We start from the raw sequence: 12437 nt of genomic DNA on the forward strand, positions 1-12437 counted from the left end.
ACTCTCAGTTACAAAGGAAGAAATAAAAATACACCCTCTAATATGGTATCAAAAAAGTACTGAATACTTGGATCGAAAGTAGTCCACTCGGGTATAATTTGTCTTTCTCAATATACCAACTATATAATAAAAATAAATGACAATAAATTATTAAGCAATAAGAATAGGGAATATAGGTTTTATATTCAACCTAGTTTCGAATTTCCTGTCTTGTCTGTTGCAATACTCCTGACCGACCTTTCAAGGTTATTTTTGGGCGCGAAAATCGATGTCCCACTAACCTCCAAAAGGCAAATCAATAAGAGATTCTCAGACACCACCAGCTGCTTCGACTCAGCCCATCTTCAGACAATACCAGATGTTTATTCAACCCGGAAAACATACTGTGCAGAGAATATATTACGACTTTTTCAAAGTCCCTTTGTGTCATAGCTCAGGAAAGACTATAAACTGCTAAATTATTTTAGTTCGTGTGTTGTTTATTGCTTTGAAAATCATAGTTTTTTTTTCTTTGTTCAACATATTCTGCACTTGCCTAGGTCAAACAGCAAGAGTTCTTCAGTGCTTTCACTGGGGATCGAATCTTAGAGTACCAAACAAACGCACGCATAATGTTCAACAATACTTTCAAAAAATGAAAATATTTAATCCAATTAACCATGAAACTTCTGCTCACAGCTGAAGCTAAATTGCTTCGTTTATAGGAGTTGATTGACACTGATCACTACCTGGTAGAAACGATAATGAAAGATTATCGCTGAATAAATGAAATATTCAACACATGAAAAAGGAATAGTTTAATTTAAAGAAATTAGAGGAGGACCAGGCGAGAAGGGAATACCAGACTGAAGTGTTGAATAGATTCTCGGTTTTAAAAGATTCGAAATGCACTAGCGGGTGAGGATACTTGGGCTGAAATTAGAGACAGCATTAAAATTTCAGCAAAAGAAAAATTGGGCACGGGGAAATACATACGAACAGACCATGCGATAAAATGATTCTATAAAAACAAGCTTCAAGCGTGTCATAGTTGTAACTTATGAGCAATGACACAATTTGTAACAAAACTTAAAACTGTATATTTCCGTACACGTAAAATAAAAAAATAAAAAATACAAAAATACCAAAAGCGCCCTTTTTTATATTTTAACCATATCATGTATGTGCTAAGATGATTCTATTTAAAAAGTTTCAAAAGTTTAATATTGTAACTTTTGAGCAACGTCACAATTTGTGAAAAACCCTAAAATTTGCTTTGTATGCCCATTAATGTTTGACAGTGTAAGTTTTTGCTAGGTTACTTAGGATCTGTTGAAAGAGCAAAAAGTAAGCTTTCATTTGACACTTGGATGAGCCCAATAACTTCAAAAATAGGGAAGTTGTGCTAATTTTAGTTCCATGATGCTGAGTGCCGAAAAGTGAAATTGAAGCAAAATTCACATTATTCAAAAAATTCTCCCCGGTCCATTTCTTATCCAAAAAATCGGGAAAAAAATAATTAAGCATAATTTCATTGATATTAATGTATGAAAAAATTTTGAAGAGAATCTGAGACATTGAAACAGGGTCATGTTTTAAAATTAGATGATTTGACATGAAATGACCTCTAAACTTAAAAAAAAAAAAAATCCTCTTCTCATTTCTACTGTGCACGGTATTTGGTATTTAATTTGAAACTGTAGCTGAACGTAAAGAAACAAAGTATATTCAACAATATTGTACAGTAGAATCTGTTAACTACGAGTTAATTTGCTCCCATATCTGCGAGAAACCATGCTTCCACAATTAAACATTAAAACTTTTTTCAATGCACGTATTGTTCTTTGATTATGAATTAAAATTGACTTTAATCTCTTCACACATTGCGGTATTAACTCTGGAATACACACGGGGGTGCTGGAGCACCCCAGACGTTATACTCATCGCCATTGTGGCTCTGTTCTCAGGCACATTGGTTGGTGCTTCCGTGTATTCTCATTTTGAAGCATGACATTGACGGTGGTGGGTGTGAAGCAAATTGTCTCGTTTTAGAAGAGAATATATTCAAGGGGTGGGGTTCTCCAGCACCCCACTTGTGTATTTACCTATGTGAAATTCAATTTTGACGAAATTCGTTTTAGATACTTTGCGTGCATACGAGGGCTGTCTAAAAAGTATCCGACCTTTGGCCAGAAAAATAGTTGCAAATACCTGACGGATTTGGGACCCTAATTCCCTTCAAAGTAGGCCCCTTGTGCTTCCACACAGTTAGCCCACCGATCCTTCCACTGTTGGAAACACCGCTGGAAGTCTTCTTTTGGAATGTTGTTCAGCTCCGTCGTCGTGTTCCGCATTATGTCTTCTCTACTCTCAAAACGGGATCCCTTCAGAGGCGTCTTCAATTTTGGAAACAACCAGAAGTCACAAGGAGCCAGGTCTGGAGAGTAGGGAGGTTGGCGAACGGTTGTAATTCCATGTTTGGCTAAGAACGTGTGGATCAATTGGGATGAATGTGCTGGGGCGTTGTCATGATGGACGTGCCAGTTCTTCGCTGTCCACATGTCTGGTCTTTTGCGCCGGACTGCGTCACGGACTCGCCTGAGAACATCTTGATAGTACTCCTTTGTCACTCTTCGTCCTTCCGGTGCGTACTCGTGATGCACAATTCCACGGGCATCGAAGAAAACAGTCAGCAACACCTTGATTTTGCTTCGCACCTGCCGCGCTTTCTTCGGCCTTGGAGAATCGGGATGCTTCCATTGAGACGATTGTTGTTTTGTTTCTGGGTCGTACCCGTACACCCATGACTCATCTCCAGTTATCACGGAATTCAGATACCCAGGATCAGTGTTGGTGGTGTCCAGAAGGTCCTGTGCAACGTCAAAACGGGTGTCTTTTTGTTCCTAAGACAACAACTTGGGTACAAATTTAGCAGCCACTCGTTTCATGTTCAAATCGTCACGCAAAATTGCATGTGCAGAATCTTTACTCACTCCAACATCTTCTGCAATCTCCCGCACTGTCAAACGGCGACCTGCCATCACCAAATTTCGCACCCGCTCAAAAACAGCTGCATTCCGAGCAGTTTGGGGCCTGCCGCTACGCTGCTCACTCTCGACTGATATGCGGCCATCTTTGAATCGGTTGAACCATTGTTTAATTTCTGTTACACCCATCGCATCTTCTCCAAACACCTGCTGAATCTTACGAATTGTTTGGCTTTGAGAATCACCCAGCCTTTGACAGAATTTGATGCAGTATCTTTGCTCAATTTGTTCAGTCATCTTGCGAGAAACACTAAATCCGACGAACACTACCAACAGCACCTCACTTCGCGACCACCAGCTCACGACTGGCACACGCGAACGCGGTGAAAAAATTCAAGCATGCGCATTAAGGTTCCTCCTTCCACCGTGCACGGTGGCGCCGCCTGCGAATCACTACTTTGCGTGGAAAAAATTAAGGTCGGATACTTTTTAGACAGGCCTCGTATTTGTTTAATTGCATGATGGCGAAAGTGTGTGCAGGTTTAAGCAAGTTTACAGACTTTGTACTGAACACATTAGAAAAAGATTATGATTCTGAAGGTAATTTCAGTGAGTCCGATGACAATGTTGAAGTATAATCGGAAGTCAATGATGAAATTAGTGGAAGTGACACGAGTGACACTTAGGGTAACATCGAAAATGATCCAGCTATAAGGGGAGCCTCTATATTAGTAAGAAACGGTCATAAATGAAATTCTCAGCCATCCGTTCGGAGTTTCTAAAAAAAAAAAAGTTGCAGTTAGCTAGACCTTACATGCTGGAGCGCCCTAAGAATAAGGACAGAAAAACTAAATCTTTTTTGTTTCAGATGCAAAGAGGCTGTTTGTGCTGAGCACAGAAAGGAAGTGTGCATTTCTTCCAGTAAGGAAAAGCTGTGTCTGTTTAAAAATACATACAAACTCCTATTGTGTATTCTTGTAACTGATAAAGTAAAATAAATATTTTTAAGTTCGTGTATTATAATTTTAGTAGCGTTTAATTATATGGGGTGCGCTGGCACCCCACCTGCGTATTCACGTACGCTTTTTTTGTCTGTGTATTCCAGGGTTAAGTGACGCTTAACAATTGGCCAGAAACAGTTCTTTGATTGCAAACAGGGTCGTTAATTGTCCTAGAAGGTCGCAGTGATTTTGTTTCTTTCCTACTTTTTCGAAGCTGTGTGTTCTACGTTGGATTACGCAGCTTACTTGGAAATAATTCAAACGTGAAGAACAAAGTCAAGCACACACATATTTTGAACTTGACTAAATTATTTTTGAGAATACAACACATTCTGCTTTATAGTATCATGTATTTTGGTCCTAGTAAGCTGGTGTTTTCTTAAGGGGGCAGACTACTAAAAATGATACAAAAGCTATTTTTCTTTTGTCCGTTTTCCATAAGTGAAAACAGATAATGAAATGTAACTTACCACAATAATAGAAAAAAATCTAGGTTAAGGCAGCGACTAGAAAAATGTACTAAACGGTAATTGATGACTTATCATGTTGTCTGGTTCCTTGTTGACTACTTTTTAAATAATATTTGTATTTATTTTAAAAGTAGTTAACAAGGAACCAAGACAACATCATAAATCATCAATTACCGTTGAATTTATCTTTCTAGTCGCTGCCTTAACCTAGATATTTGCCTTAATTCACATTCTGGCCACACTGTAATTTCTATTGATGGCTACACTGAAATTTCTTTTGATTCGTATTTTCGGGTGTAGAATAACATTATACATTTCATTACATCTTTTCACTTACGAAAAACGGGCAAAAGAAAATGGTTAGCTTTTGTATCAGTTTTAGCAGTCTGTCTTTTAATAAGTGGAATCTGTTATATCGATATCTGTGAAAATATACACAGAAAGTGAGCTCTGTCATCTGTTAGCAACTAGCGCGACTCTACATTCATCTTAAGGATCTTCACTATAGCGAAATTAAACTACCACTAATTTTAGAGTTTTTCTGTAATATCTTCAAAACAAATAAAAATATTCGAAAAATAGAAACGTAGTGAATTAGACAATACAATTTTGCATGTGATACCTTTACCACAATTCACCTATCTACTTTTCGTATGCCGCTATTTACAGAATCCGCAAAAAAAGCTAAATCTATCTACAGTTGCAAATCGAAAGCAAATAGATGAGTCGTGATAACGGTATCACATGCAAAATCGTGTTGTCTAGTTCATTACGTTTCTACTTTTCGAATATTTTTATTTGTTTTGAAGATATTACAAAAAAAAAACTAAAATTAGCGGTAGTTTAATTTCGCTGTAGTGAAGACCCTTAAGGCAGTTCAAAGGAGCATGATGAAATATTCGAAGACGTGTGTTAAGAATGTTAAGTGGCATGAGAAATTTTACACTAAAGTAATATGATGTTTGTTCGTTTCAGTTTTATAGTCGCACCCTATTTTCCTTTTATATATACAGGGTGTTTCAAAACAATGTTTGATTTCTGGCACCAAGAAAAGACAAAAACTATAGACCAAGCTAGGTGTACAAGCACTTCCCTTCGCCGCTATGGGAGTTTTTTTCTTTCGATTTTCGAGCGATTTTCTATGAAAAAAATGCCCCAGTTGATTTTATTTATATTTCATATGCAAGAGAACTGCAAATCCTAACCAACAGTCATGAGGTCGATATGATGATTATATATCACTCTTCTACAAGCCGCCTGCGCCTGTCAGGCTACAACCTGGTGGCAAAGCCATTAACGTCGTACGGTCTTTTGGTGTGGGAGAACCGGATTCAATTCCCGGAGCGAGTTCATGTGGTTCGGAGCCTCGCGTCTGAAAGGACTGCTAAACCCAAAATAAGTTTCTTCTTTTTCTTCTCTGTTGGCATTGACTATATATACACTATAACAACAAAGAACTTTAATTTTCTATGTTTAACAAAAATGACCCGTAATTTTACAAAGTTATTGTTATTAGTTGATTCTTAATCCGAGTGAGATATTGTTTTTACTTAGAATCACTGAATTACAACTTATTCATTTTTGTAAAGTGGAGTTCTTCTGCTACCTTATAATCTTTGGTTTCGCTATGTACAAAAATTTATCGTAAGATAAACTGTTGCTCCCTTGTATTTCGTGTCGATATTTTCTTTAAAATATTGCCAATCAGAAATCTTTCATCAGACGTATTAGAGTTGAAAAAGCTAATAGATAATCCTTATTTCGATCCGAATCCGAACCAGGGCTGGATCGTGACCCGGATTTTTAGATGCGGATTGTATCTCCCCCATTCCCCCAGTGAACACATTAAAACTGCTATAGAATATGTCCTCGCATATTTTATTGTTATACTGTTGTGATAATGCTGTCAAAGTGTGATCTTAATTCCTCCATTTTTCTTCCTTCTGTTGCAGATATATCATGGCTGCTCCATTAGAAGTTTGCACCAAAGAGGAACAACGAGCAGTGATCCGATTCCTCTGGTCGGAGGGTGTCAAAGGGTCAGACATTCATCACAGACTATCATCGCAATATGGGAGAAGTGCACTATCACGTAAAACTGTTTTTGTGGATCGAGAAGTTTAAAAGTGGTCGAACAAGAGTAACGCATGAAGAGGAAGCAGGACAACCATCAACCTTCACTACAGATGACAACATTCAGCAGCCTCGAGAGATGGTTCTGGCAAATAGGCGAGAATCACTATCGACGAGGTAGCATCTGCTTTGAACATCAGTCATGGCTTTGTCCATGAAATCATCCACCAGAGATCGGTTTGAATCAGATTTAGACGTGTAATTGCGATGTAAAAGTCGCTTCACGGCCAACAGAAAACCTTTTATTTGGAAGGAATACGTTGACCATTGGGCCAAGTGCATTGATAAGGAGGGAGATTACGTAGAAAAATGATGTGCATAATATAACCATAGTTTCATGTAAATAAACTGTAGAATGAAGTGTAGATAATTTTTAACTTGCCCTCGTATATATATATATATATATATATATATATATATATATATATATATATATATATATATATATATAGAGAGAGAGAGAGAGAGAGAGAGAGAGAGAGAGAGAGAGAGAGAGATCTATAGGGTGTTTCAAAACAACAACAACGTTTGGAAGGTGATTCCTGACACCAAGGTAAGACAAAAAGTATAGACCAATCTGGGTGCACAAATGCTTCCTTTCAGAGTTATAGACTGCCGTAAACACAAAAAACTTAACTTTATAGGTCCATAGCTCCAAAACTATGGGACCTACCGGAGTCGCTACTATTTAGGAACTAGTTTACGTCCTATGCAAATATCAATTTTTCAGAATCCTGGGGTACTTTCGCAACAATTTTTGTAGAGGTAGTTAGTGAGTACTTCATGTTATATGCCCGTAGTCAAACTGCCTCTATAAAAATTGTTGCTTGAGTACCTTGCGATTCTGAAACATGCATTTTTGGATAGCGCACATATTAATTCCTAAGTGAAGTCTTGACCTGATTAGGTAGGTCTGTTTTGGAGCTATGGGCCACTAAATTTCATGTTTTCGGCAGCCCATTACTCCGAAAGGAAGCATTTGTGCACACAGATTGGTTTATACTTTTTATCTTGGTGTCAGGAATCACCTCCCATACGTCGGTGTTGTTTTGAAACACCTTGTATAGTCATTTGGTGCTACTGCTAATATATTCTCCTTGCTGGGCTCAGAGGATGGCCACAAGAAAAATTCCCCTAGGCCTAAACTTTCCTCGTAGGCCATATCTTGAATCATGATTAATGAGAACTCTCAATATTTGCAAAGTACTACTACTGATTAACATAGGCGGAGCTATAGGAGGCATTGTCCCCCCAACTTTTTGACAAAAAATAAAAATGTCACCTATAAGATACTTCAATTCCCATTTGTATTTACCGTGCCCCCCACCAGACAAGAGTTCTGCTCCCCCCCCCCAGGAGACAATTCCTAACTCAGCCCATGCTGGTTAAGGAATTGAACTACCTTTCAGGTTTACCTACTGTGCATCGAATCTTCTCCCGGGGAAATCACCACTGGTGATGTCTCTTCGTGACAAAGTGACGAACGCGTGTGATTCCTCATTTGATGTAGAATTGTTGGAATTTAGGGTGCAAATAAATTGGATAACGCAGGTTAGGGAAACCAAAGACCAAAGTCTAAGGAACTTATTTACGCTAACGGCATACTTGTAGCTTAAATAATAAAAACAAATAGCAAATAGTATAAATAGTCAGCTTTTCTCCGGAGTGACTAACAATATACGGGTAGGTGAAAGTAGTACTGCAAAAGTATTGGCGATCCACGTAGAATATGCTCAGAATTATGCCCCGGAGAGGAACTATGTTCCGGTAGATTTTATTTTTTTCAGGCTACCCTCTGAAATCACTAAGTATTAACATCACTGTTATGTCATAAACCATATAAACACACTGAAATATCAGGGAAGGTTCTAGAACACAGGTCCCCTGATACAGGTTAATAGCTAAGTTGGTTTTTTCTGTACCAATGTAAAATATTTAATTCTCATAGTATTGCCGAGCGAGCGTTAGCGAGTGAAGGCGGGTTAGAGCCGCGCAGGGTACGTTGTTTTCCGTCTTTATTACAGCTAAGTGGAAAGGGGGACCTGTGTTCTAGAACCTTTCCGAAATATCACATCACTGCAATATCTAATGCGCATTTCCCCCAAGATATTCTATCATACTGGGACTTCAAATAGTGCACGCTCCTGTGCCTTCGGTGCCCTAACTCGCAATGCTACTGAAAGTACAGTGCTACTAGCCTACTTTCATTTCCTCGAGTTCTTGGCAAAGTGATCCAGTCGATTTGTGAAACCTGGAGTGAAAGTAACTTGTAGGTGAATGATAAGTTATAGGCGAAAATTCCATGTCAAGCACGAACAAAAATGAAATCGAACCAAATCTTTTAGTTTAATGCCCCACAATTATACCCTTCACGCTAAAGAAGACGGACGATTATTCCCTTCACGCTAAAGAAAGCGGTCGATTATACCCTTCACGCTAAAGAAGACGGATGATTATACCCTTCACGCTAAAGAAGGCGGACGATTATACCCTTCACGCTAAAGAAGGCGGACGATTATACCCTTCACGCTAAAGAAGGCGGACGATTATACCCTTCACGCTAAAGAAGGCGGACGATTATACCCTTCACGCTAAAGAAGACGGACGATTAAGTAAGTCGAATGATGATAGGAGAGTTGGTGTTGTCCAGACAGACACAATGTTGTCCACCACAAACTTAATTAGCCGGGGATCAGGGGCGCCCTGAAGAAAATTTTCTAGGGAGGGGCCATTTCTATGGTTGCTATATTAGTCTGGTATTACGGGTATTTAATATACATGGTATTGTATAATACGTATGCATTTTCGTGAGCCAGAGGAGGGCCCGGGTCCCACCCTGCCCTCCCCTTCCGATGCCCATGCCGGGATCGAACCAGGATCCTACACACCAGATATAAGTGTTCTACTACTGAACCACCGTGCTCAAGCACGAATAAAACATTCTACCCATGATTATAATGAACTATTTTTTATTGTGCTTCAAAGGTTGGTACCTTTGGGACTAGTTGTAGTTGCAAATGCATTTAAAAAATAAATAGGAATAGTGTTTGACTGACAGCACAAAGTAATTATCTCCAGTATTATGGTTTTCAAGGAATTAATTAAATTTCTGAGCATTCGGCACCTATGCAGGACCCACTACTACTAGGGGAGAAGGGACAAACGGGGCTTGTGCCCCGGGCATCAGATTAGGAGGAAGCAAACTTGGCCAAATATTTGGGGGAGCTTTTTGGTTTGGTTGGTCAGGGTGTGCTAAGGCGAGTTCTTGCCCTGGGCGACGACTAGCGTAGTTGCGTCGCTGCACCTATGGCCTTTTTTAAGTCTGTCACGTAGGGGGGGCTTTAGGATTTTAATTTTAGGTAGGCCCCATCCATCTCTTATAGATGCAAATCAGTGGCGACACGTAAATAAGCACTTATATATTTCCTTTCGGGTATTGACAAATTTTAATGAAGTTCTGCATATAACAAATTTACTTCGGGGGGGCTTGAGCCCGATAGGCACCCCGTAAATACGCCACTGATACATATACATATTTGATTGATTAATGACAGTAGGAAATTTAATTTTACAATAGTGATTGATGCTATTTGTTAAATAATTATCTACCATTAATATAAATAGTGGAAAATATATTCACTCTTTATTGTATCTTTTAGCGTTTATATATTTTTCAAAATTTTTGGGTAGGCCCGTGCCTATCCGCTAAAGCCGCCACTGCTATCACGTATGAGGGATGACATCCCTCGGCAATCACAATGCCTGAGGAAGTGGGAAAGAAATAAAACATCTTGGGACCTTTGTGAGATACCATCCCGGCATTTACCTGGTGTGAATGAGGAAAATTAGAAAAACCTCTCAGGATGGCTGGCCTGAATACACCTGATGGCTTTTACACCTTTCCGATAGGGTAGCCATCTGGCCGGTTTTTCACCGGCCTGGTCGGAAATATTGCTGTTATTTTTATTAAAGCCGGTGACCGGTACAAACTTCTTACAAACCTCTTTATGTCTTTTTTTTCTTCAAATTTTTAGCTAGTTCGAAACAATTTAATCTAGTTCAAAGTATAGATTTAAAAAGTAACTTTCATTTGTAAATCCAAAACCGTCACCTTTCACCATCTATCAACGATTAATATATTTTGTTCACCTGTTTAGATAATTTTAAAGAGATGGGACTGTATCAGGAAAAATTTTGAAATTCACTTGTAAGAAATTTTATACATTTATTGAGAGTGAAAAAGGACCTCTTCAAAGCAATTTCCTGTAGTTGAAGTATAAGTTTAAAGAGTAAGTTTCATTTTGTAAATTCAAAATTGTCATGTAAAGATTAATAGGCCTATACTTTTCCCCCCACCTATTTCGATACTTTCAAAGAACTGGCAGTTACTGGTAAATACAATAAAATGATCAATGCCGATTTCAGTTTATTTATACCACAACTTATCTATTAAGCTTGTTAATGAATATACTAAGGATAGGCAGAATACAGGTGCTATTGTACTTTTGTTCACGATAGCACATTTGCTTCCAATGGATGGGTTCGAACAGAGATACTTCACACTTAGAACTATATTATAAGGAATTTTGAGGGGGTGCCGGTTTCTTTATTTTCCAAACTTGGCAACCCTACTTTCCGACCGTGTCCCACCGGGAATCGAACCTGAAACTGTTCGCGCCAAAGGCGAGAGCGTTACCCAGTACCCTACGCAGGATCACCTTTTTTAAAAATATTTTAGATAGTAACAACGTGGGCACTACCGAACAGAGGCCACTAGGGGAACAAAGTTACGAATAGGGGTTGACCATTTTTATCTTCGCCACTGTATCCCAAATATAAATTAGAAACAGAATAATTATTGTTTTATTTCCTGAAAGACCTCTGCCTCCTATGCAGGGCTCCTACTGCACAGGACCCTACTCCTGCTCTTGTAATTCCCAGTGAGTTATGAAACAAATAGATACCGTCATTTATGCATACCGAGAAAGCATTACGAGACGAGTTATGTGAAAGAAAGCACTAAAGTTAGCCCCAGTACGTGTGCAATTGTATTTTCATTCCCTAGGATACCACTACTTCAAAACCGCATGACCTATGATCGAACAGTGAATCCTTCCTACCAAAGATAAGCGATGGACAACTGAACCATTGTGTCTGTCTTGTATATTCTTTAGATGAAGTACTGAGAATAAACTGCTAAATTTAATTCGTAAACAGATCCTAACGTAATTCAATAACTGACGCATTAATTTTAAAAGTACAATTCTTATCACATGATGCAAGCCTATGTTGTAACTTTTTTATGATGGCAACTGGCAACACTTGTGGCACAATGATGTCACAAACAAATGAAATAACATTCTACCGGCGTGTTAGTGGATGGTTATGACATTCACAAAGAAAATTATTGACATGAATTAGTCAATTAAAAAATTAAATGTAAGTTGTGTACTTACCATCAGCCATGGCGTTTATTGTTCTGTTTTCTCACTCCCAACTGCTATCACGATGAATCGAGTCGTAATAAAACTGAAACGGCAGCTGCTCCTTTGAGGCGTTCACTGCTGTATTATACGCATGCGCACTTTCAAGTGTCGGCTGCAATGCGACGAACTTGACGGAAGAAATTCTTTCGTTAATATTTCACCAATGTTTTTGGAGAAAGCAAGTTTATGTCACAATGCGCAAGAATATTATTATTCTTCAGCGAGATTGGTGCAAAACAAACAAATCAAATAACATAGTAAAAAGAAAAAATGTAAACTTTATTCTCGAATAATAAGACAGTTGAGTAAGATTTCCACACTAACAACTTTGGTTGATAGTTTGCGGTGCACGCGGCAGACCAATGCGCTTGCAACTGTAAT

At 38.5% G+C, this 12437-nt stretch overlaps 1 protein-coding gene across 1 annotated transcript in view; it reads right to left on the reverse strand.

Annotated features, from left to right (window-relative positions):
* LOC145683860 (pfs47 receptor-like) overlaps window positions 1–12179 on the reverse strand; it is a 51841-nt gene extending 39662 nt beyond the window's left edge. The window contains exon 1 of the mRNA XM_081755475.1: window positions 12027–12179. Within this exon, the coding sequence (XP_081611601.1) occupies window positions 12027–12036 (10 nt within the window). The 5' untranslated portion in view covers window positions 12037–12179. The remainder of the gene's footprint in view (window positions 1–12026) is intronic.
* Between the last annotated feature and the right edge of the window lie 258 nt (window positions 12180–12437).

This window comes from Thermobia domestica, chromosome 1 (assembly GCF_964235325.1).
Source record: "Thermobia domestica chromosome 1, izTheDome1.hap1.1, whole genome shotgun sequence".
NCBI lineage: Eukaryota > Metazoa > Arthropoda > Insecta > Zygentoma > Lepismatidae > Thermobia > Thermobia domestica.